The sequence below is a fragment of the Bactrocera tryoni genome, unplaced genomic scaffold (assembly GCF_016617805.1).
Source record: "Bactrocera tryoni isolate S06 unplaced genomic scaffold, CSIRO_BtryS06_freeze2 scaffold_25, whole genome shotgun sequence".
In the NCBI taxonomy this organism is placed as follows: Eukaryota; Metazoa; Arthropoda; class Insecta; order Diptera; family Tephritidae; genus Bactrocera; species Bactrocera tryoni.
In genome coordinates this window covers 30,170,749-30,193,822 of record NW_024395977.1, presented here as the reverse complement: position 1 = coordinate 30,193,822, position 23,074 = coordinate 30,170,749, and the positions used below count along the sequence as shown (strand labels likewise).

General features: G+C 35.2%; 1 protein-coding gene across 3 annotated transcripts in view; it reads left to right on the top strand.

Annotated features, from left to right (window-relative positions):
* LOC120780499 (calcium/calmodulin-dependent protein kinase kinase 2) overlaps positions 1 to 23,074 on the top strand; it is a 284,681-nt gene that overhangs the window by 161,381 nt on the left and 100,226 nt on the right. For all 3 annotated transcript variants that reach the window (XR_005705883.1, XM_040112775.1, XM_040112774.1), the window contains exon 3: positions 949 to 1,303. Coding sequence is in view for 2 of the 3 variants with exons in the window: in XM_040112775.1 (XP_039968709.1) it covers positions 949 to 1,303 (355 nt within the window). In the remaining variant the exon portion in view is untranslated. The remainder of the gene's footprint in view (positions 1 to 948; positions 1,304 to 23,074) is intronic.

Below are 23,074 nucleotides of genomic sequence, written 5' to 3'. Positions count from 1 at the left end.
GATCACTTTTTCTGACTATTTCGAATTTTTTAAAAATAATAAAAATAAAAATTTTGCGATGGGGCTAGTTCCAACCATAGACAAGCTTATAAGGAAGACTCTATAAAAATTTCAAGTAAATCGGTCCAGTAGAAATTGAGAAATCGTGTTATCGTTCCGAAAAAGTCAGTTTTGAGAAAAATGCGTTTAAAGTTTCGCGTAAAGTCTTTTGTTCGTTTAGTTCCGGCCGAACCAGTTTGGATGCCGGTTCAGAAAAATGCCTATATCTCCGAAAATAATTTGTATTTTGAAAAATTCTCTTGTACACATATTCTTAAATAGTTAAACTTTGCAAATATAAAAAAAATCGATTTTTTTAAATTTCTAGACTACAATACCCATTTAAATTGCAATGTCAAAACACTTTCTTGACGCATTAAATGTTTAATGTAATTAAATGTTGGCATTTCCAATGTACCTTGTTTGCTGAGTTTTATATGTTTCCTTTTGTACATCATTTTAAATGTTCTGTATAACTGTATATAATAAACTCAGATAGATATTTTATCAAAAAACTACTTTTACGAACTAAAACCCCAATAAAGCGTTATATTTCTATTGTCAAAACACTTTCTTGCCGTACTGTACATATACCTTACCTTACCTCTTGTGTAAAGTAATGTTACTTTATTAATATTTACTTCATATAGAATGAATCCTTTTTTAGCATTACGTTTAAAAAAAATCTAAAAGCTTTTCGCGCTTTTAAGTTTCCTTGCATTTCCATTGAATACAATTATACTCATATAAATTACATTTATTGTACCAAAAAACCTGTATATATGTATGTATTATTTAAATTACGAGAGTAATTTTAAATTTTAGAAAAACTATTTAATTCAATAAATCACTTATGTTCAAAATAAGTTAAGCCACAATATGTTTGATATATTTTAAATTTATTTATAGGGTTCATACGGGCTAGTTAAACTGGCTTACTCTGAAGAGGACTCAACCCATTACGCAATGAAAATTCTCTCGAAACGTCGATTAATAAGACAAGCCGGATTGGCGAAGCGTGGCCTAATTAAACCAATTTCACCATTAGAGAGAGTTTATAGAGAAATTGCCGTGCTAAAGAAATTAGATCATCCAAACGTTGTAAAGTTGTTTGAAGTGTTAGATGATCCATTGGAAGACTCCTTATATATGGTTTTTGAACTAGTAAAACAGGGATGTGTTTTGACAATCCCAACAGATTCGCCGTTAGCTGAGGATAAAGCTTGGAGTATTTTTCGTGACACAGTACTTGGTTTGGAATATTGTAAGTTATTTAAAACCAATGATATTAAATTTAAATTTTTTAGACTTGAACAGTAGTTCCAGTATGGGAAGATTTTTTAAACAAGCATTTTCTTTTATAATAATAGTTTGGTTCACCTAACGGTTGTTTATAACACCCAAAACTAATTGATTTATATAAATGATTAGGATGATGATATTAGTTGGATTCTGTCCGTCCTCACTCATAGGCTTAAGGAGGATCGTATCGCAGATGGGCGAAACATTGTCACGCCCACAAAATTTCGAAAACCTATAAACTTCATAGCAAAACCACAAGTTAACTGTATTTTAGTCTTTATGTGAAGTCCTATAACTCAGAAACTATTTATAGCGTGTCATTATTTCGATATATGTATTTATTATGTAAACTGTATTTTGGTCTTTATGTCTAGTCCTATACCTCAGAAACTATTTATAGCGTGTCATTAATTCGATATATGTAATTATGTGCGCATATTTTCTATCATTATTTTAAGTTTGATATAATTTTTTTCACTTTACAGTGTATAAATCAAGCTCGAATGTATATATGGGGGTATAATCTTGCACAAATTGTGTCTTATCACTTCCAAAATACCAAAAGTGTGGTTTTGTCCAACTTTTTACCGAATACATCGGTAAATCTCTTTGATAATAATTTGTTTTTTGTAGAAAATTACTATATTTACATATGTCAGCCAATCAATTTGTAAGGTGTTTTAATGAAATTGAGACACACCTTGTTTTGGTAATTATATACCGCGATTTCATAAATGGATAAAATCGGGTTAACATTTCCTCAAGTCCCATATATCTATTATAGTGATTTTCAATCTTCGGTTGGATGTTATATCAGTCTATCTGTGGGATATCTTAATGAAATGAGATCAATATCTATCATGTCGTGTTGACTTTAGGTACATATATATATCGATCAGTTATTTAGGTATCTTAATGAAACTCAGATGTTACCATGTATATCTCGGAAGTGAGTGTACATAAACACATAATATGTAATTACATACACAATTAAAGCGGAATCCGACTTGGGGAATCAGCACAGTATTAAAAAAGCCACATGCATAGCCGGTGCAATACTGTTAGCAGCGCTAAAGTGCTGACCTCTACATCAGCGCAAGCAATAGCCAAAGCTCGGGCCTTTTGCAGAATAAGTGAATAAAGAAACATTTTTACAAACGTAAGAAGGCAATTAATTTTGTTAATTCAGTATCTATTTCATTGTGTCCTCCTCCGGTACTAAAAAGAAATGCGTACTGTATTTGTAGGTTCTCTAGTATAAATTAATATGACGTCAATTGTGATTGTAATCCAGTCTGAATTTTGACTTCTTGCTTGAATTCTTCGAAAAATTATTTTATATAAACATTCTCTTAAAATTATTTCCCCAGATTTGAGCCTCACAAATCGCGAAAGTAAAAAATCTTCGGTTATTGACGATCTTAGCTTTATTTTACTTGTTGTATAGTCATTAATTGTTATATAAGGATGGAAGGAGGAATGTTTTTTGCTCATTCTTTAAGCGGTAAATATCATAAAAAAAATCAATACTAATGGAAATTATTCAAAGATAAATATCTAAAGAATACAAGATGATATAACTTTTTTTATCGGTTTTGCACTTTAACATATTTAACGCTATTTGCGGCACCGGTGAACACGCCCTGAGTACTCGCGGCCTTGGGCCGCGTGTTCACATATCCACACGCAACCTTAATTTCTTTAAATGCGAATGTGGTCCCAGAAGAACGTGAAATTTTGTTTGGCCTGAGCATTTTGCATAGCCAAAATGGGGCGGACAAAATATGGGGCTATTTGGTTCAATGAAAACAGGTAGATTTTTGTAATAGTATTTTTTTTCTTTTTATATTGAAATAAAAAATTTTTTACCATACAAAGCAATGATAACATCTATAACTACTAGAAGGAATTGGCGCAAGCTGTGTTAATGTACTTATGTATATACATAGGTACGTTATAAGAGAGATTTTATTTACGTTAAGCAATACTGTTTGGTTTGTAACATCAAACAATTAAACTAAATAACTCCGCATCTTGACAGGTTAAAGTTTATGGCATACTAACTGACAAATAGATTGCCATTGGCGCTGCCAAATCTGTATGTGGGCATTTGTTATCATAACATATTAGGGGTATTCTCTTGCTCTTGCAAAACCCTTGCACGGTGCACGAATTGCAGATTTTTCCACCTCATGCAACGGCACAACAACAAACACACGCAGAAAAATATTTGCAAGGGCTGTAAAATAGTATGTCAGACCAAAACCCATGTTTATCTTCGTGCAATGACACGTAAAAAATAATTGCAAACCTGTGCTAGCTGTCAGTTTACTTAAATACATATTTTGACGTTAAAATGTTTTAAAGAGATTTTATAATTTCTCTGCTCTTGTGCTATTGTATATTTCGGTATAGGATATTTGCAATCTGCAATCTTGCAAGAGCAACAGAATCCCCCTAATCATTTAAGAAATGGCGTCGGGTAGGTAGGTTCGAGCTGATGTAGCGTATGTTTTGAGCCCTTGAACCGTTTAAATTTCTATAACGATGAAAAAATTTATGTGGAAAATAAAAAAAGTAGAAATATACTTTTTTCTAAAAATGTATTTCTTGAAAAAAATAGATTTCATATCTTAAGACTTAATTACATTTTTATGTACTAATTAAATTAATGCATTTGATATAATCCATGATATTTTCATTTGTTCTTGCATAAGCTTATTAAATTTAAGATTTCGCTAATTCGCCAATCCATTTGATATATTTTTTCTGCAAATTAACAATATTGAACTAAATATAAATTTTTTGGAAACATATGTATGTTAAATTATTTTGAAAACGTACTTACTTATAATTTCGTACTTTATTTTTATAATTTAACACAGCCTTCTTTATACTCGCGCTACTAAATTTAAAATAACCGAAATAAAAATACATATAAAAATATATGTTTGATTATGTACACATTTTTATGTTTTGTACTGTCTCGGTTTTATCTACTGTTGAGATATGAGCATGTTCCTGATAAACAACATTTTTTGGTTTCTTTTCCGGTGTACAGAAAAGATGGCTTTTCAACTCGTGAGCACGCCACGTACATATATCTGGCCGTGTGAAAAACATAGCATTTCCAAATTTATGCCTCACGCTATGCGACTATCCTTGTGTCCTGTTGATTGTCATCTCAAATGCAATTTTCATTGCAAACGGGATACGTTTGAACTGAAATGGAAACTCGTTAGAACTTAAATCTTAGTTATGTTAATTTGGCCAATGTCCGATCATTCGTGATTAGTTCATCTTTCGCGAACTGGTAAACGGCGAATGAAATTGATATCAAACCACCGGAAGTATCAACCGGAATTGACCCTTTCCCAATTTTTAGCGCAGACGATGTAAAATGTCTTCGGCAATCTCATTTTTGTTCGTATCCCATAATTGACGTGGATTTGAAGGCTGATATATCGAAAGGATTATCGCGAAAAGTGTGCGAACTTCATTTGCATTCCAGTGATTATTTGATTTGATGTTCCAACAATTGTAATTGCTGGCTTACTTCTCCAAAACCTGCACACACCGTATATGTGACTCAAATGAAGTTGGGTGGATTGTGTAAATTCGTCTTAATGCATTAGTTGATAACACACCTGGATGTCCATCTACTAGTTGACCTTACTTTCTGCGTAACTATTTCTTCGGCGATGCATTCCTGGTATAATATCAAGGTATTTCCGAATAGCAATGTATTCGCAAACGGATCACTGACGAAAGTTGAGCAAAACTCGTAAATGTTAATTTTGTTGCTGGCGGTGTTTCCACTGGCAGTATTGTATTCTCTGGGTTGAAATACACTCTTTGACCATTCTCCAAATAAACTGCAAGACGCACAACAGTCGGAAAACATACATGAATTGCAAAAGTAAATATCCTACAAAGCGCTTTATTGCAGGTCACGTAGCGACCGTATCGTTCAAGACCAATAACTGCCATGTTGCTTCCACGTATTTTATCGATTACACCAAACTGCAACACTCAACATTGATATGAGTTTTGAATGTGAATTAGACAAAAATGGTGAATATAGTATAATTTCTAGTTTGTGTTTCCGAAAGAAAAGCACGTGGATAGTGTTTCGTGCATTTATTGTCAGACATACAAACCGAAGTGGTATTGTGGTGTCCGCAAGGTCCATGAACCATATTGGTTTTCATCACTTCGTATAATACTGGATCTTTCTCTGCATCAGGAATTTCCGCAGAAATGATTTCATCAATTTGATCTGGTGTAATCACCATCCACCATCCAAAAAAGAATGTATCAGACATACAAACCGAAGTGGGATTGTGGTGACATCAAGGTCCATGAACCATATTGGTTTTCATCACTTCGTATAATACTGATTTTTCTCTGCATCAGGAATTTCCACAGAAATGATTTCATCAATTTAATCTGGTGTAACCACCATCCACCATCCAAAGAAGAATGTGTGCGTGCGACAAACCTCTCTTTTGCCACTCAACAGAGTACATCTAGAATCTAACAGCACCACATATACGTTGCTTCAAGATAAATTCCATCAAACATCGTAACTGTTGTTTGAAAAGTCGTGCTGTGGCATCGTGACGATCGCTTGCTGATTGACCGCGTTCCATAATTACGCACGTATGTCATCGCATCCTGGGAGTACTCGGTCATGTGCCTTGGGCTGCCAATGTATGTTGACGCCAAAAAGAACGTCGAGTGATATTAGCGCGACCTCTTCGTGGCATCGTAACAAATACACACATGACGTTTTCACTAAATAACTTTCAATCATTTTTTTTTTGAATAGCCGGAATAAAGAAAGCAAATGCCAAATTTGAACGATTCAAATAATTGAAAAACAAAGTAAAAAAAATTGAAAAAAAATTTTGTTTGAAAAAAGTTACTTTTTGGAATTGTCCAATTTTCCGACTTTTCCTCACGAAAATCGTACAGTTCCTCGATCCACAGCGAACAACCTCTGAAAATTTCATCAAGATTGGTTCAGCCGTTCTCGAACATTAGCGTTACTAACAAACAAACATTCATTCGTTTGTATGGGAAAAAGAAAAGGTATGTATTTAGGGGGTTTCCGGCAATTATTCGAACCTCTTTGAACCTACACAAACATTTAACAAAAACAAAACAAACATTTAGAAAAAAGAATTGGCCAAATTGGTCCAGGCGTTGTTAAGTTATGCGCTTAGCAACACATTTTGCGATTCATTTTTATATATGTACTAGCTTTCCCGGCGCGCTTTGCTGCGCAGTTCGTAAATATATTAATAATTCATTAAATTTTTTTTTGATATAAATATTTATCGGCTATTATATTTCATTTAATTTTTTTTCATTATAGACATTTTTGTCATCTTCTATTCAAATATGCGATAAATTTGCCAAAGCAATTGCCTATTTTCAGATTTGATGAAATATCCACAAACGACAAAACTAAATTTTTATTTATTTGACGATTGAGTGTAAACAAAATCATAAGAGAAACAAAAAAATAAGCATTTGACATGAATGAGTAATGTCACATTATATTGTTACTTGAGCAAAAGTCAACTTATTTGGCAAACAAAAAAACCTGAAATTTCATGGTCTATAATTATATTCTGCGATAATAATTACTCTGTATTTAAAAATAATGTGATTTTCCATTCAAAAAAGTGTAATAAAACAGTAAGTTAATAGCCAAACAAAAAAGTCAATAACAAATACAATATAATTCAATATAATAAAAAAAAATTTTATTTCCAAAGTATACCATACAAAAAATGACGATGAAAAGATTCGATATGAGAAGAACATTCCATTCTGATTACAGTTGTTGTTCAGTCGATTGATAGCCCACCGTGCTTCACCGTAAAATTCAGACCGGAAGAAAGGGAATACCAGGATGTAGAGCAAATTCTGAATTGCCTATTAGCAAATATCAAGCCAAGTAATGAAAAATACTGGTAGCGAGAAGCTATCAAATATTTTGAAGAAATTGCTTTGAACGAATCTTTCACTTTGAAAATAATGAAACAAATAGACGAAATCTTTTTCATAAATTTGGACGATTGTGTATTAAGGATGAGGATTGACCAAGATATTGTTGATAAAGGATATGCAGTTCGTGAGAATGCATTCGTACGATAATATCCATTCACTCCATAAAATTGTTATAACGCTAACATTGAGAAGCGTACATAAATACGAATAATAAGAAAATTGTCATAGCAAACATTGAAAGTATTTATTCTTCAGTTTCCTCTTATTTTTACATAAGCGTATATAATAAATTGTAAATGTCAAAAATTCGAGCTCTAATCTAAAACATTTTGATAAACAACGTCCTTAGTTTTACTGTCCGGTGCATGAATGAATGTATGATGTACAGTACTGACTCTCGAACATGCAACATATAATTGCCCATGTGAAAAACACGATGCTTCCAAATTTACTACGATTATTTGAAATGTTTGTCCTTGTGCTTTGTTTATAGTTATGGCAAATGATAAACGCACCGGAAATTGCAGACGTTTAAAATTGAATGGCATGTCTGTTGGAATCATTGGAATACGTGGTATAAGCACATTTTCCCTCTTCGCTTTGCCATTGAGTATTGTTGCTTCAATCAAATTTGGCATTAGCTTCTTTATTGCCAGTCGTGTACCATTACACATTTTTGGAGGATTGATATTCCGTAGTAATATGATTGGTGAACCAACCTTAAAAATGGAATCAATAATATATTTCATTGAACCTCCTTACAGATTTATATTCTGTAATGATTAAAGTAATGAACAAACGTTTAAATTCAAAAGATGTGGCGGTGTACCAGGTGGTTCCAATGAATTCAGAAATTTAATTGGATAATTCACAGCTTCATCTTCATCCATAACGCTGTCAATGGATTTATAAGTTATGACTTCACCTGGCAATTTTTCTTGAATTTGGAAGTTCATTGCATTGACGTGTATATTCTTCGGTGCCAATATTGAACGTTCTGCTAACCAATCATGGCTTCTGTGATTCTGAATGATATTTGGGAAAACACATTCGACAAATTCTTCTTTTGTTTGCAAAATTGTACAAAAATTTTCGGGCAAGTTGATCATTCCATTTGTATTGTCGATTTGCATTTTTCCATTTCCGATATCCAACAATTGTTCCGAAAACTGATGTGCAGATGAATCGTCTTGTAATAGGACACGCTTATTGACATTCAACGTCAACTTTTTCTCAAATCTCCAGAGAGCAGAAGATTTCAGACATGCATTTATTTCATCGGCAGGAGTTGATCGAGGAAGAACTGGCAGTGTTTGTCGAAAATCACCTGATAACAATATCAAGGCATCACCAAACAGCTGTTGATTTCCGCGTAAATCTTTCATAGATTCGATCCAAGGCTTCGAGGGATTTTTTGTTGGCCATTGTACACTCATCCCACAGAATAATCGCTGCTTGCTCAAGACTTTTCCCATTGCAGAATTTCTTGAAATATTGCATGTCGGCGTTTCACTCACTTGCATGTTCAATGGCAATTTTAATGCAGAGTATGTTGTTCGTCCTGCGTCCAATAAAGTGGCAGCAATTCCAGAAGAAGCAAGAGCCAAAGCAATTTTTTTCTGTGATCGAATAGCTGCCAGAATCAATGTAATAATGAATGGTTTCCGGTTCCACCAGGTGCGTCCAAGAAATATAATCCGCCAGTGTTGTCAGAAACAGCTTGCAAAATTGTTTGATATACATAGTTTTGTTGATCATTTAATTTGTCAATATTTGATTGCACATATTCAATCAATTCGTCACAATTGAATAGTTGTTCACGTTGCAATTCTTGATCCATCAAATCATGCATCGGACGATCAGGTGAAATCATAGATAACTGTGATAATGCTTTATTCGCAATTTTGAGACACATATCTTCAATAGCTATAATTGACTGGGGGTGTTTTTTTATGTGGCGGGTCCCAAACCCAGCGCACAACCCTATGTAGGAGATGTTTCGCCATCTCACTTTAGCTCGCCTTCGAACGGATGTTCTTAGGCTACCCACAGGATACTAGGTCAAAGACCGGAAGTCGTGAACTGCTTCAGCCATATGTAAAAGAATCGTTTCTGGTCACTCCCAAGTGAATGGCGATCAGAGAACTTTCCTCACTTGCGTGAACTTCTCCACAAGACTCCATCCTCCGCTTACTCGGCTATAATCGCGTAAGCGGTGTCTACGCCAATTAAGAAGAAGATCTTCAATGATTATTAATGCTTCATTGTACATTTCCAAGGTAATCATCAAATCTGGATTATTTGACGTAAGACGCATCCGAATCAAAATATCTTCCGTCATGTAATGTTGATATTTGTTCCATAATTCCAGTGGATTCCATGGCATGCATGTTGATATTATAATCGAGAAAAGCATTCTTATTTGTTGTGGTAAAAATGAAACACATGCATCTTGAAGCGTCGATTCCCAATGTGAATCGTTTTCCAACAAATGCAGTAGGTGACATGCCTCGCGATACGTCTCGTATAAATGACCATCAACTATTTTCAAATATTCGAACGATCTCGGTCCTTGAACGTTCACCAATAGCAATCGCAAATAAAAACATTCCGCGTTGTTGGGATGAATCGTATACATTCTGCCCAAAGCATATGTTGAATATATACCTGTGTGACCATCAACTGCTGTACCCTGTTTACGTCGTTGGAATTCTTTTGATGATGTATTCCATGTGTAATACTGAGGTACATCAGTATATAGCAAACTAAGAAAAGAAACAGTTAAAGTAGTCGCTGGTGGTTGTGCTGCTCTCTACTGTATATTTTCAGTAGTAAAATAAACAAGTTGACCATTTTCAAGATGCACCGCTAGATGAACAACAACAGGATGTCTTTCGTGCAATGGAGACGAAAATATTCGCCAAATTGCTTCATTGCTGCTAACGTATAGGCCCATTTGATATCGAGTAATTTCATCGTTCCTATTGTCAGCATCAGGTACTTCAAAGACAGCCATATATCACTTCGTTTATTCACATACTTGCAAATGTATTTGACTGACTTGACGGAATTACAATACTCAACGTTAATGTGAGACTGAAATATTTTTGACAGAAGTTGTGAATATGGCACAACCCAGCGATTATCGACGATGATTTCTTGATGACGAATGTTCATCATTACTGATTGACCGTTATCTTCAGTAGACCGTCGTCGATACAACGGGTATCCATCATTGCCTGTTATTGTGTCGGAAGTCAATGCTCTGGGATAACGCTTTGAGCATTTGCCATCAATCATGCATGGTGAATTCATATTTAGTACGCCACATGGGCCATGAATCATATTTTTTGTGACGACTTCAAATAATTCTTGATCAATTGTTTGATCTGGTATCTCGGCTGATATGATATTATCAATTTCATCTGGTGTGATTTTACGAACCAACCATATCAATATATGTGCGTGCGGCAGTCCTCTCTTTTGCCATTCGATTGAATACATATAACACCGCACTTCTCCAAATACGCGCAATTTCACAATTACATCCATCAGCGCTTTTTATGTTTGCCGAAAAACACGTGCATTTATATCGTGACGATCTGTTGTTGATTGGCCGCCAAACAAATTATTTTGAATATCGCTCCACTTCGGTTTACATGTGAATGTAGTAAATAAATCTGGTCGGCCGTATTTTCTCACGTATGACATCGCATCTTGAGCATATTCGTGCATATGGCGAGGACTTCCAATATAAGATGCTGGTAATATCGTCAGACGACCAATATCATTCAAATTCCCATCATTTGTTATTGCATCACGCAAATGTATGTATTCTTCTGATCGCAATTTACTTTGATTGAACCGGATGTAATTGAGACGTTCAGTCTCAATTTTCGCATACATGTCCACAATGTATTGATGAAACAGTTTTCCACATCTCAAAATGTAATTTGAATTTCCTTCGCGAATCATTAATCTGTATGAATAATAATAATGTATGAATAATAATGGCGCTGGCTTTCTTTTGAGCATCAAGACCTGTAAAAAATACGTTTGAAAACGTATTTAGAAGTTTTCAATTCAAAATCGAAATCTTTTATTTAAACGAAATATTTATGAGCACGATATATATTATGTACCTGTGCTTGGATTAATCATTGGGATATTTATATGGTATCCATCATGGCCATTCCAGTGCAATATAGTATACTGTAATGCATCGTAACAACGATGAAGCTCCGAAACACGTTGTAATTGTTCATTTCTACGGTGAAGAATAATGTCTCGAGATTGAAACTAATCGCCAACAATCACAATGGCCACTTCATCAATGGTTGGTGCATTGAATCTTCTTGAATGCTCTCCAGTTGGAGTTTTATCGGCTCTTATAACGATTCTGTGATTATCAGATGACAACCGATCCATAGCAGTTTTAAACAATTGGACTAATTCATTGTGCTGATGTAAAAAATCTTGTAGTTCGCAAAGAATTTCTCTTTTTGTGTGAGAACCAATTGTGCAGCGTTGATTTAATTCACGATTTTTATCTCCGATGAAATATATTTGTAAAAATTGATGGTTAGCGTCTTGGAGCGGTAACAATGAACCCGCTAGGTGATAAATTTGACCTTGGATCTGTAATATGTATGCAATGGTATACGAATAAATTTTTCCCTATTCATTGAAAAAACCATCAAATATTCCATGCAATCACCTTAAATGTCGGCATAAATTGATCTCTTATAATTTTTGTAGCGCCGAAAGAAGTCATTTGAAAAGACGAATTGTACTCTTTTATATGATTTAAAAAATGTTTCGATTCTGGTGATGTCTCAAAAATTAATGATTGTAATGGTTCAGGAGGCGGTTCAAATTCCGGCAATTTTACTTTCCCGTTAGCGCAACACATTCCAGCCGCTTTACAATGTGACCATATAACATCAATCATTCCAATATATCCATGTACATTATAGTCGATTGAAGGGTCGTAATCAAATGCAGCACGGAACATATCTTCCAAAACACGACGTCGTATTCGCGTAGGTCTTGCTGGATTTCTTGCATGATGAGCTTCTTCAAATCTATTTCGTGGACGTCGCACTGCACTTTGTGATACTCTTTGTGACAACACGCCCCGAGCATTTCGAGTACGTCGACCTATGTTTGATTTTGGACGTGCCGGCATTTTCTTTAAAATAATTTCTTATATGATCACTTCGTTTGAAACACACATAAAGTTTTCACTGAATAATTTTCAATAATTATTCTTTTAAATAGCCGGAATAAAAAAGCAAGCGACCGAAATTGAACGATTCAAATAATTTACAAATCAAAATATTGAAAAAAAAACAAAAAGGAATTGTATGAAAAGTCACTTTTTGGAAATTTTCAATTTTTCGACTTTCCCTTATGAAAAGTATATGGTTTTTTTATATCTAACCCTTTCCATATCTACAGCGAACAACTTCTGATTTCATGAAGATTGGTTCCGCCGTTCTCGAGCGTTAGCGTTACTAACAAACAATCATTTTTACTTACATATGTACATATGTATATATGTACATATAAAATAAAACGTTTGTATGGGAAAAAGAAAAGGGCTATTTTTAGGGGTTTTCCGGCAACTTTCGTAATTTTTTCTTACATAAGAACCTTCTCCGAATAATAACAAATACAACAAAAAAAAATCAGCCAAATCGGTTCAGCCGTTTATGAGTGATGAAATTACAAAGAAAGTGGCATTGATTTATACATATATATAGATTATATAAGATTAAAATGCATATTATTGTAAGTTCTACTAATGCTAAAGATAGGTGTCCGTTATGATTCCTTAAATTTAACTCACTTAAATTTAGTTTTCCTTTATATCGATGTTTCTTCACAATGTCTTCTTGCACCTTTCTCTGCTCTTCGATTTTCTCAATGTGAAATTTTTGAGAAATCAATTTTTTTTTTGTTGTATTATCGGAAAGTATACACTATAATAAACATTCTCTCAAATTTAGAAATCGTAATTCAAATTATTACGGTCGCTACAGCGTTTCTTGTAGAAAGGAACATAGTGTGGAACATAGCGGCTCCAATCTTTTAACGCGTTTTTCTGAGAATGGTGTTTGTTCGTGCACTTAGTTTCACTAATTATGTGTGGGGAATACTTACGCTTTTAGCTTGTGATGAGGTATCCCTTTTCTTCGTCTTTAAATGAAAGAGTTATAATTTGGCAACACAAATGTTAAATTCCACAAATTATACTTTATTTGTATCCGGGCACGACTTTCAACAAAATAAATTGATTAGATTTTAAATAGGTTAACAGTATTTTGTATTCTTTCTGTTGATATAATTAATTTTTTGGTTTTTTGTTCACAATGCAAAATGGTTATAATTTTATTTTTCATTCACAATTCAAATATTTATAATTTTCATATATATATAAGGATTTACTCTGCTGCTAGTGCACACCCACACGCACGATAGAAAGAGTTTTCTTTCAGTTCGGATCACACACGAAATTAAAGCATCAACCTTTTGCAAACCGGCGAGACGTTGCTATACCTTACGGGCGTTGAAATCGAATCGTGTCCACCCCGATCTAACCAATCCTTTTTTATCGGCTGAGTGGTGAAAAAGATGTATGTTGTGGTATGGTGGTGTTTGGTGCGTGGGGTTGCGTGGTGTGATGCTGTATGTTGTGTATGATGAATGTTGTGTTGTATGATAAATGTCGTGTTGCGGGATGAATGTTGCGTTGTGGGATGGATGTTGTGTTGTGGGGCGAGATACCAGGAAGTCGCATAAACATCCCGGCCCCCCTAGCGCCAATAGATCGCTAGAGCCCACGACCACTGCATGACATGCTTGGCAGACACGCACGCTACGATGGAATGCATGTCAGACGGGTCGTGTCAGTACTGCCACCGACCGCATCACACCTTATTCCACCGCTTCCCTCGACGCGCTGATCAGTCAACGCACACCAGTCACCCGCAGAATCAACAGCGGCACAGTCAACGTGGGAATCAAGTGCAACGCCGAAGAGCCCATCGTTCTAAGCAGTCCCGAGGTGCACGCTCGCATACCCCGCCACGTCATAGTCATCGCAACCAGCGAAAAGCGACGGGCTTTAGCGCTGTAGTGAGTACCCTACAAAAACTACAGAGGCTGGCAGTACTGACACGACCCGTCTGACATGCATTCCATCGTAGCGTGCGTGTCTGCCAAGCATGTCATGCAGTGGTCGTGGGCTCTAGCGATCTGTTGGCGCTGAGCGGGCGTCATCGTCTTGAAAATTGTACACCTCTTCAGGACATGGGGTCGATGGCATAGGCTGCATCGCGGCGGTACATACTCCTCGAACTGCTCCTCGACCGCTTCCCTCACTGGTTGACCGGATGATTGGCTGGGCGGGCTTGTGCCTTGTTGCCTCCTTGGTGCGGCGATGGGTGCAGCGGATGCTGCATTTGCATTACTTGCGGACCTCACCGACTGGGGGTTATTGCGGGTTTCCTCTACGTCCATTTCTAGTGGAATAGGAATATGTATATTAAACATGTTTTGCAAGTAGTATGAAGTATGCTACTCATTATATATATGTGTATACTGTATATATATAGATATATGTATTGATGTCTTTATATACTACTTTTATTTATATGTATTATATATTATTTAGATATGGATTTTGTTGTTTATTATTGATCGCGTTCATTATGTTTTTGGTTTGTACGTACGGATTGTAACGGTGTATTTTTAATTAATTATTGTTTGATTTTATGTATGCGTTTGCGTTCGCTTGTTTTCGGTGATCGGTTCGTCGGTATTTGGAAGAAAACACAATTTCACTAATGGTCGAGTTAGTAGGCCAGTTTGTGTTCGTACATCGACTACTCTTATGTGACCATCTGATCCTCGATGAACCCTTTCAATGCGACCTAGTCGCCATTCGGTTGGGGGAAGGCATTCGTCCTGTATGATGACGCATTCGCCTGCACTGGGTTCCTTCTGGATCGTTTTCCATCGATATCTCTTATGGAGATCTTTTAGATAGTCCTCCTTCCATCTGTGGCTGAATTCATGATGGAGAATCTTTATTCTTTCCCATCGATTTATTAAAGTGAGTGAGTCTCCTTCTGTTTCAGGTATGGCGAGAAGAGGAGCTCCTCTGAGGAAGTGTCCAGGTGTAAGAGCTGTGAAATCGGAGGGATCTTGCGAGAGTGGTGATATGGGTCTTGAATTTAATACGGCTTCGATACGAGTGAGTAGTGTAGTAAACTTCTCATAATTAAATTTATGATTACCAGCCGTTTTTTTTTAAATGGGACTTAAAGCTTTTGACTGCTGATTCCCAAAGCCCGCCCATGTGTGGAGAACATGGAGGTATAAACTGCCAATTGATCCCTTGAGGTGCATATTTTTTAACTATTTCAGGGGAAACTTCTTTCATAAAGTTTATGAACTCTTTCTCGGTGGCTCTTTGAGCTCCGATAAAATTTTTCCCATTGTCGCTCATAATCTTTGAGGGAAATCCGCGTCGTCCGAAAAAGCGTGTGAATGCTGCGAGGAAAGCCGCAGTTGTCAGATCTGAACAAAGCTCGAGGTGTACTGCCTTTGTCGTAAAACATACAAAAACAGCCACATACCCTTTTCTAAATGTAGATGATCTTAACATTGAGGCCTTTATCTGGAAAGGTCCAGCAAAATCAACCCCAGTAATAGTAAAAGGTAGAGCATAATTGCAGCGTTCAGGTGGTAAAGATGCCATGATCTGCGTACGCATTTTATGTTTGGACAAGGTACATTGTTTACACATAAAAATCGTCTTTTTAAGTTGTGGCTTTAGTCGCGGTATATAAAATTCTTGTCGGACCATTTGCAGCATCAAGCGATGCTCACCATGTAGTGTAAGCTGGTGAAGGTATATTAGGAATAAATGAGTAAAACGGGATTTCTCAGGTATAATAATGGGATGTCGTTCGTTATAACTAAGGCTGGAGTTCGCTAATCTTACATTTGCCCTTAGTAATCCCTTAGCGTCCAAGAATAGATTTAAGACGAGAAGAGAGCTTCCCTTTTCGAGTGGTCATCTTTCGACTAACTTTGCTTTCTCTCGACTGAAATAGCGAGTTTGGGTGTAGATAATGAGACTAACTTTGGCATGTTGCAAATCGGTATACGTTAGTTGTACGCAAGGATCATTTGGTATCCCTTTCATTTTTTGTTTAAATCTTTGGGTGAATTTGTATATGTAAGCGACTACTCTTAAAGCTCTAGGAAATGAAGAAAATCGATGGAGAATATCATCCTCTTCGGGAGTGATATGGAAATTTTCAATTTTCCGACTTTCCGGCGGTATTATATTACGAGCGGGAGACTTTGGCCAGAATTCTTGTGATTGTGTTAGCCATGTTGGACCATTCCACCAGAGTGTAGTGCTGGTGAGGTGCAGTGGCTTGCAACCTCTTGTCGTCCCAAGATCCGCTGGGTTATCCGCGCTTGCAACATGTTGCCATTTTGCTGGGCCAACTAAGTCTAGAATTTGGGATATTCGGTTAGATACATATGTAGGTCTTCCAGCAATAGGGTGGTTTTTCTAACCATGCTAAAACTATTTCTGAGTCTGACCAAAGATATGTTTTATGATCGGTTAATTTCAGATGGGTTTGAACTATTGAAATTAATTTTGCTAACAGAAGAGCACCATTCAGTTCAAGCCGTGGCAGACTGAGTGTCTTCAAAGGTGCAACTTTGGCTTTGGCTACCAAGAGGTATGCAGATATTTTGTTATCGTACTGTGTGCGTACGTAAACTGTTGCGCAATAAGCCTTTTCAGAGGCATCACAGAAACCGTGTAATTCTGTGTTAATGTTAGGGGTGAAATTTACCCATAGAGGGATTCGAATTTCAGATATAGTATGTAAATTGTTAGCAAATTGTACCCATTTTGTTAAACGTACAGGTTTTACCTGTTCATCCCATTCAGTGCCATCTTGCCACAATTCTTGAATGAGGATTTTTGCTTGAATCATTATTGGCGAAAGCCATCCTGCGGGGTCGAAAAGTTTTGCCACCGAGGAAAGTATTTGGCGTTTGGTTATGGCGGACATTGCAGATATTGACTCAATTGTATATGAGGATTGATCTGTTATCGCATTCCATTGAATTCCTAGAGTTTTAGTTGTACTAGCCTTTTCAAATTTAAGGAAGTCTGTATCTAATAAGTCTTCTTTTTTAATGCCTTTTATTATTTCAGGGTGATTTGAAGTAATTTTCTTTAGGGGGAAACCTGTTGAATTTAATGCTTTGATCACTTGCGATAGTGATTCGCATGCTAATGCGATACTGTGGCTACCTGATAGTATGTCGTCCACATATGTTTGTGTCTACAACACAGAAGATGCTAAAGGCAAATTTGTTGCATTTGTTTTTGCCACTTCATGTAGTGTCCTGATCGCCAAATAGGGTGCGCAATTGATGCGCTGGAAATCTTGGTCATCTTCATGTACTAGAATTTGTCTGTACATTTTTTCTACATCCCCATTGAAAACGTATTTAAACATGCGCCAATTTAGAATTAGCAACATGAGATCAGGTTGTAATGTTGGCCTTGTGTATAGTACATCATTGAGTGATTTGCCTGAGCTCGAACACTTTGAGGCATTGAAAACCACTTGTACCTTTGTTGTAATTTTATCAGGTCTTATTACCCATGATGTGGCAGATAAAAAGATAAATATCTACCTTTAGATACTTTTTCATATGGTACAGTTTCTTCCATATGATTGAGGTCAAGATATTCGTCCATCACATTATCGTATGCCGATTTAAGCTCACTTTTCTTTATCAGGCTTTTTTCCAGGCTTAGAAATTGCTGGACTGCTGATATTCTAGAGTGGCCTAGAGCTATGGTTTCAGGGAAAGTTGGTTTGAATGGTAATCGCACAACATAACGACCATGTTCGTTTCTTGTTGTTGTGGATTTGTAATAGGCTTCGCATGCCTGGTCTTCTTCTGAAAGCTGGGTAATTTGGAGTAATTCTTCTATTTCGCAGAATTTTTTAAGTTGATTGTTTAAAAACTCGTTTGAGATATTTTCCACTTGTGTGGTGAAAGAATTGATTTTTTCAGGGACTTGGCCACTTACAATCCACCCAAATATTGTATTTTGAGCTAACAATTTATTGGAGATTTTCTCAATACCTTCAATAATTATTTGAGGTATTAAGTCACTGTCTAATAATATGTCGATTTGTGATGGGGTATGACAATTGGGATCTGCTAATTTAAGATGTGAGCATTTTTGCCAGTGTATTTTATTTACTTCATAGCTTGGAAGCAAATCGGTAAGCTGCGGTAAAACGATGGCTTGCGCATCTATTCTAATATCGGCATTTGGAGATACTATCGTAATTGGGCATATTTTGTTCGAATTTTGGATAATTCTTACGCCCATTCCCGAGATTTGGAAATTTGAATGTTTTATTGGCAATTAGTGCTCTTAGTTTGAAGAAATCACCCTTATGTGCGATGGTGATGACCGCAGTGGGTAAAAGAATTTTGCTTTAGAGCAACATGGTTGTTCTTCCCTTTTTTCGGGATTTGAGATTTCGGGATTATCACTTTTGGTTGTAGTGACTAACCCGGTGGTTTTATGAAATTGATTTTGCTTCATATTTTGAAAATTTGTAATATGAAGCAAAGAGTGATGTCTTCGTTGACAGTACACACAACTAAATTTGCTTTCACAGTCTTTTGTCGTATGAGCATTCGACAGACAGTTGATGCAAAGTTTATGTTGTCTGACAAGATTGTTTCTATCAGAAACGGATAATTTTTTAAATTTCTCGCAAGATCTTATGTTATGACCTCCCTTACAAATTTCACATAATGGTTGACATTTATTTGTTTGGTTTGACACGAAAGTGTGACTTCTATTAACGTGTCTATTGTATTGCATATTATTGCTGGCTTGAGGTTTAAACAAGTTTTTACTTGAGTCATTTTGATGACTTTTTGGATTTATATTTTTTTTGTCTATTCGTTCAGCTATCTCGTATTGAGCAGTGAGGAATGTTTTCATCTGTTGCCAGGTGGGCATTATTTTTCTTTCCACTAGAGATTGTTCCCATCGTAGCAAAGCAGCATCAGGCAGTGTTTCTGCGCAAATGGTTACTATCATAGGGTCCCACGATTCTGTGGAGATATTTTGTGTTTTTAACACTGATAAACAATTGGTCACTGTCGAGTATAAGTTTTGAAACTCCTGGCTAGTTTCTTGTTGAATTTTTGGCAAATGCAATAAAGTTTTTATTGGGTTTTCTATCATAACCCTTTCATTTTCGTATCTTTCGACTAGTGCTTCCCAGGCCAGCTTAAAATTTTCGTCATTTAAAGCGAATCGCTTGACGATACTGTCTGCTTCCCCTTTTGTTTTGTACCTTAGATGGTATAACTTTTGTGCTTGTGAGAGTTTAAGATGGTTTATATAGACGGCAGTGAACATGTCCCGGAAGGACGGCCATTGATCATAACATCCATTAAAAACTTCAGTATCACAAGCTGGTACTTTGAGAAACATGCCTTTATCTAGGTCTTCTTTTGGTGTTAAAACTACTCTGGGAGGGGGAGTAGTGGCTCTACTTGGCCTTACTAAACTTATTTGTTCAGTTATCATTCCCTTTGTCAACTCGTACTGATCGCGGCAGTTATCACACTTGGCCGAAGCTTTTGTGTTTTCTGGGAGTTCTGCGTCGTCAGTATCTAGTACTGTATCGTACGCTGCTAGATATTGTCTGATCTTTTGATCTTTTATTTGTTTTATACTCTGCTTTGAGCGTGTAGCTTCAGCAGGTGTGCCTTGTGGTTTATCTTCATCAGCCATTTTCGGAATTTCTAATGATAGAGGTGTTTTTGGCTTAACCTCTTTTGATTTGTCAGATTGACTTAATTAAGTTGAAATGGAAGCTTTGAGCTTAAAAATGTTTGGTTTGAAATACTACAATTGTAAAATTGGCATTACGAAAAATTTATACAAAATTTTTGTAAATATTTCGTTTGCAGTAAAATTGTAAACTTTGAATTATTAAAATTTTTGTAAAAAATGTTTGTAAATATTTCGTTTGAAATACAATTATAAAATTGGTATTGTGAAAAAAAATGTGTAAATTTTTTTTTTTGTTTTTTTAGTAAATATAAAACATTTTATTATAAATGAAATAATTTCTGACTTTGCGAACGCGTATTCACCGCATACATTGATTAATCCTTTGTTTCATAAATATATGTATGTATGTATTCGTATGTAATTATTTTTGTTAAATATGTCTGTTTTTTTTATTTTTTTTTTTATTTTATTTATTTATTTTTTTTTTTTTTTTTACCGTGTATTATTTAAACGTATGTATCTGCGAATTACTCGAAATTAATTTGTTTATTATTCCTTAGTACGTGTATCTTTTCAGATAAGAACGTAAAGAGAAGGAAAATAACAATAACGCAAAAATACGTATGTATGTATATATTTATATGCATATAGTTATGCTTAATGTTTTTGTGTTCCTTTTGTTCGCACAATTGTCACATATGTATGTACATATGTATGTATGTAGTACGTATGCATATGCAATATAACGAAATGCGCGGAAAACTAGTAAACAATTTTTTATATATTCGTAAATATGTCAATATTAAATATGTGAGTATGTATGCAAATGTTTTGTTAATTGCATCTGCACACTCGTACGTTTGCTCAAAAAGAACACGAAAAAGAAATTTTTTATAAGTACCCGATGTACGTACATATATACTATAAGTATGTATATATGTATAAATGCGCATACGTAAATATGTATATTGGTAAATTTTAATTTTCCAATGTTTCAATGTTGATATGGATATACTCCATGTACATTTATTTCGATTCCGTTTTGTTCCGTTTTTTTTTTTTAGTTTCTTTTAAAGTTCGTTGACCTTAGTATAAATATATTTAATATATTATTACTTGTATAAGGTTATGTACGTATTTGTAACCCTTTATTGGCTCTTTGGTAATTATTTAGAGAGAGAGAGAAGGCGTACGAGAGATAAAGGAGAGAAATAGTTGGATCGCGATATACATGCATATAAGTATGTATGTACATACATAACCAGAACTTGCAAGTAAGAATACTTGACTTTGAAATATGTAATTTTTTTTTTTTTTTTGCTGTGTTTGGAGACACGAAGTAAGCTTTAAGGCAGGTAGTGAACAACAGTTTTTCAAAAATTTTTCTTAAAACAGTTGAATCATGCATGTACCATATGTATATGTATATGTATATAAATTGCGGAATTTGGCGCGCAAAGTTTGTATGTATGTATGTATATATATGCACATATGTATGTATCTTTTATACAATTTAGTACCTTTACTTATATGTGTACATATGTATGGATTTGCACTTTCTGTTGTTTTTTTTTTTTTGCTCGCCTCTGCTTATTTATTATAGGCGATCCTGCTTGTTGCTTTTTTTAGCCCAAGGGGTATCACCAAAACTTGCAAGTAGGATACTTGACGTTGAAGAAATTTGTTTTTTTTTTTGAAAATTACAGTGTGCTTTGGAACACAAAATAAGCAGTAGGCAGGTACCGTAATTTTTTCATATATTTCGGTATCTATACATACATATGTACATACCGAACTGTCTAACCGGTTTTCTGTACAGAACAGTTGGGTTATTTCTAACTAACTGTATGTCGTGTCAAACTGTATTTTAAACATACATATGCGCATAATTATTTTATTAAATATTTAATTGGAACGGACTTACTTTTTCTCCGCCAAGGGTTTATGGGTAGCAATACTTATTAATGTGTGTATCCCTTCGTTCTTTCTCTCGTTTATTTTCCTTTCATCTTCTTGGTTTTTGTTTTTTCTTGTTTGATGTCTTCCGTGTTGAGTCTTTTTCCTCTTCCCACGCTGCTTGCCTGTTGAGAATCCTATATATTTGTATGTAGGTTTTGGGTTTTTATTTTTGTTCTTGTTTGATTATTATTAGTTTTACCGCGCCCGTACTTGATTTTTAGTTTTTTTTGTATTTGTTTTGTTTTAGTTGGTTTTCGCGCCCGTCACGTAGATTTGATCACTTAATATATGTTTAAGTACCTGTTTATTTATTATTTTTTCTTGTGTGTACTTTTAATTGATCTGTTGTATAGTTTCACATGCACTTTATTCACTTTTCCACCTCTCGGTGGGTTCTTTTAAAATCGTAGGTGCCTGTCTACGAGGCTCGAAGGACCATTTGTTCGTGCACTTAGTTTCACTAATTATGTGTGGGGAATACTTACGCTTTTAGCTTGTGATGATGTATCCCTTTTGTTCGTCTTTAAATGAAAGAGTTATAATTTGGCAACACAAATGTTAAATTCCACAAATTATACTTTATTTGTATCCGGGCACGACTTTCAACAAAATAAATTGATTAGATTTTAAATAGGTTAACAGTATTTTGTATTCTTTCTGTTGATATAATTAATTTTTTGGTTTTTTGTTCACAATGCAAAATGGTTATAATTTTATTTTTCATTCACAATTCAAATATTTATAATTTTCATATATATATAAGGATTTACTCTGCTGTCAGTGCACACCCACACGCACGATAGAAAGAGTTTTCTTTCAGTTCGGATCACACACGAAATTAAAGCATCAACCTTTTGCAAACCGGCG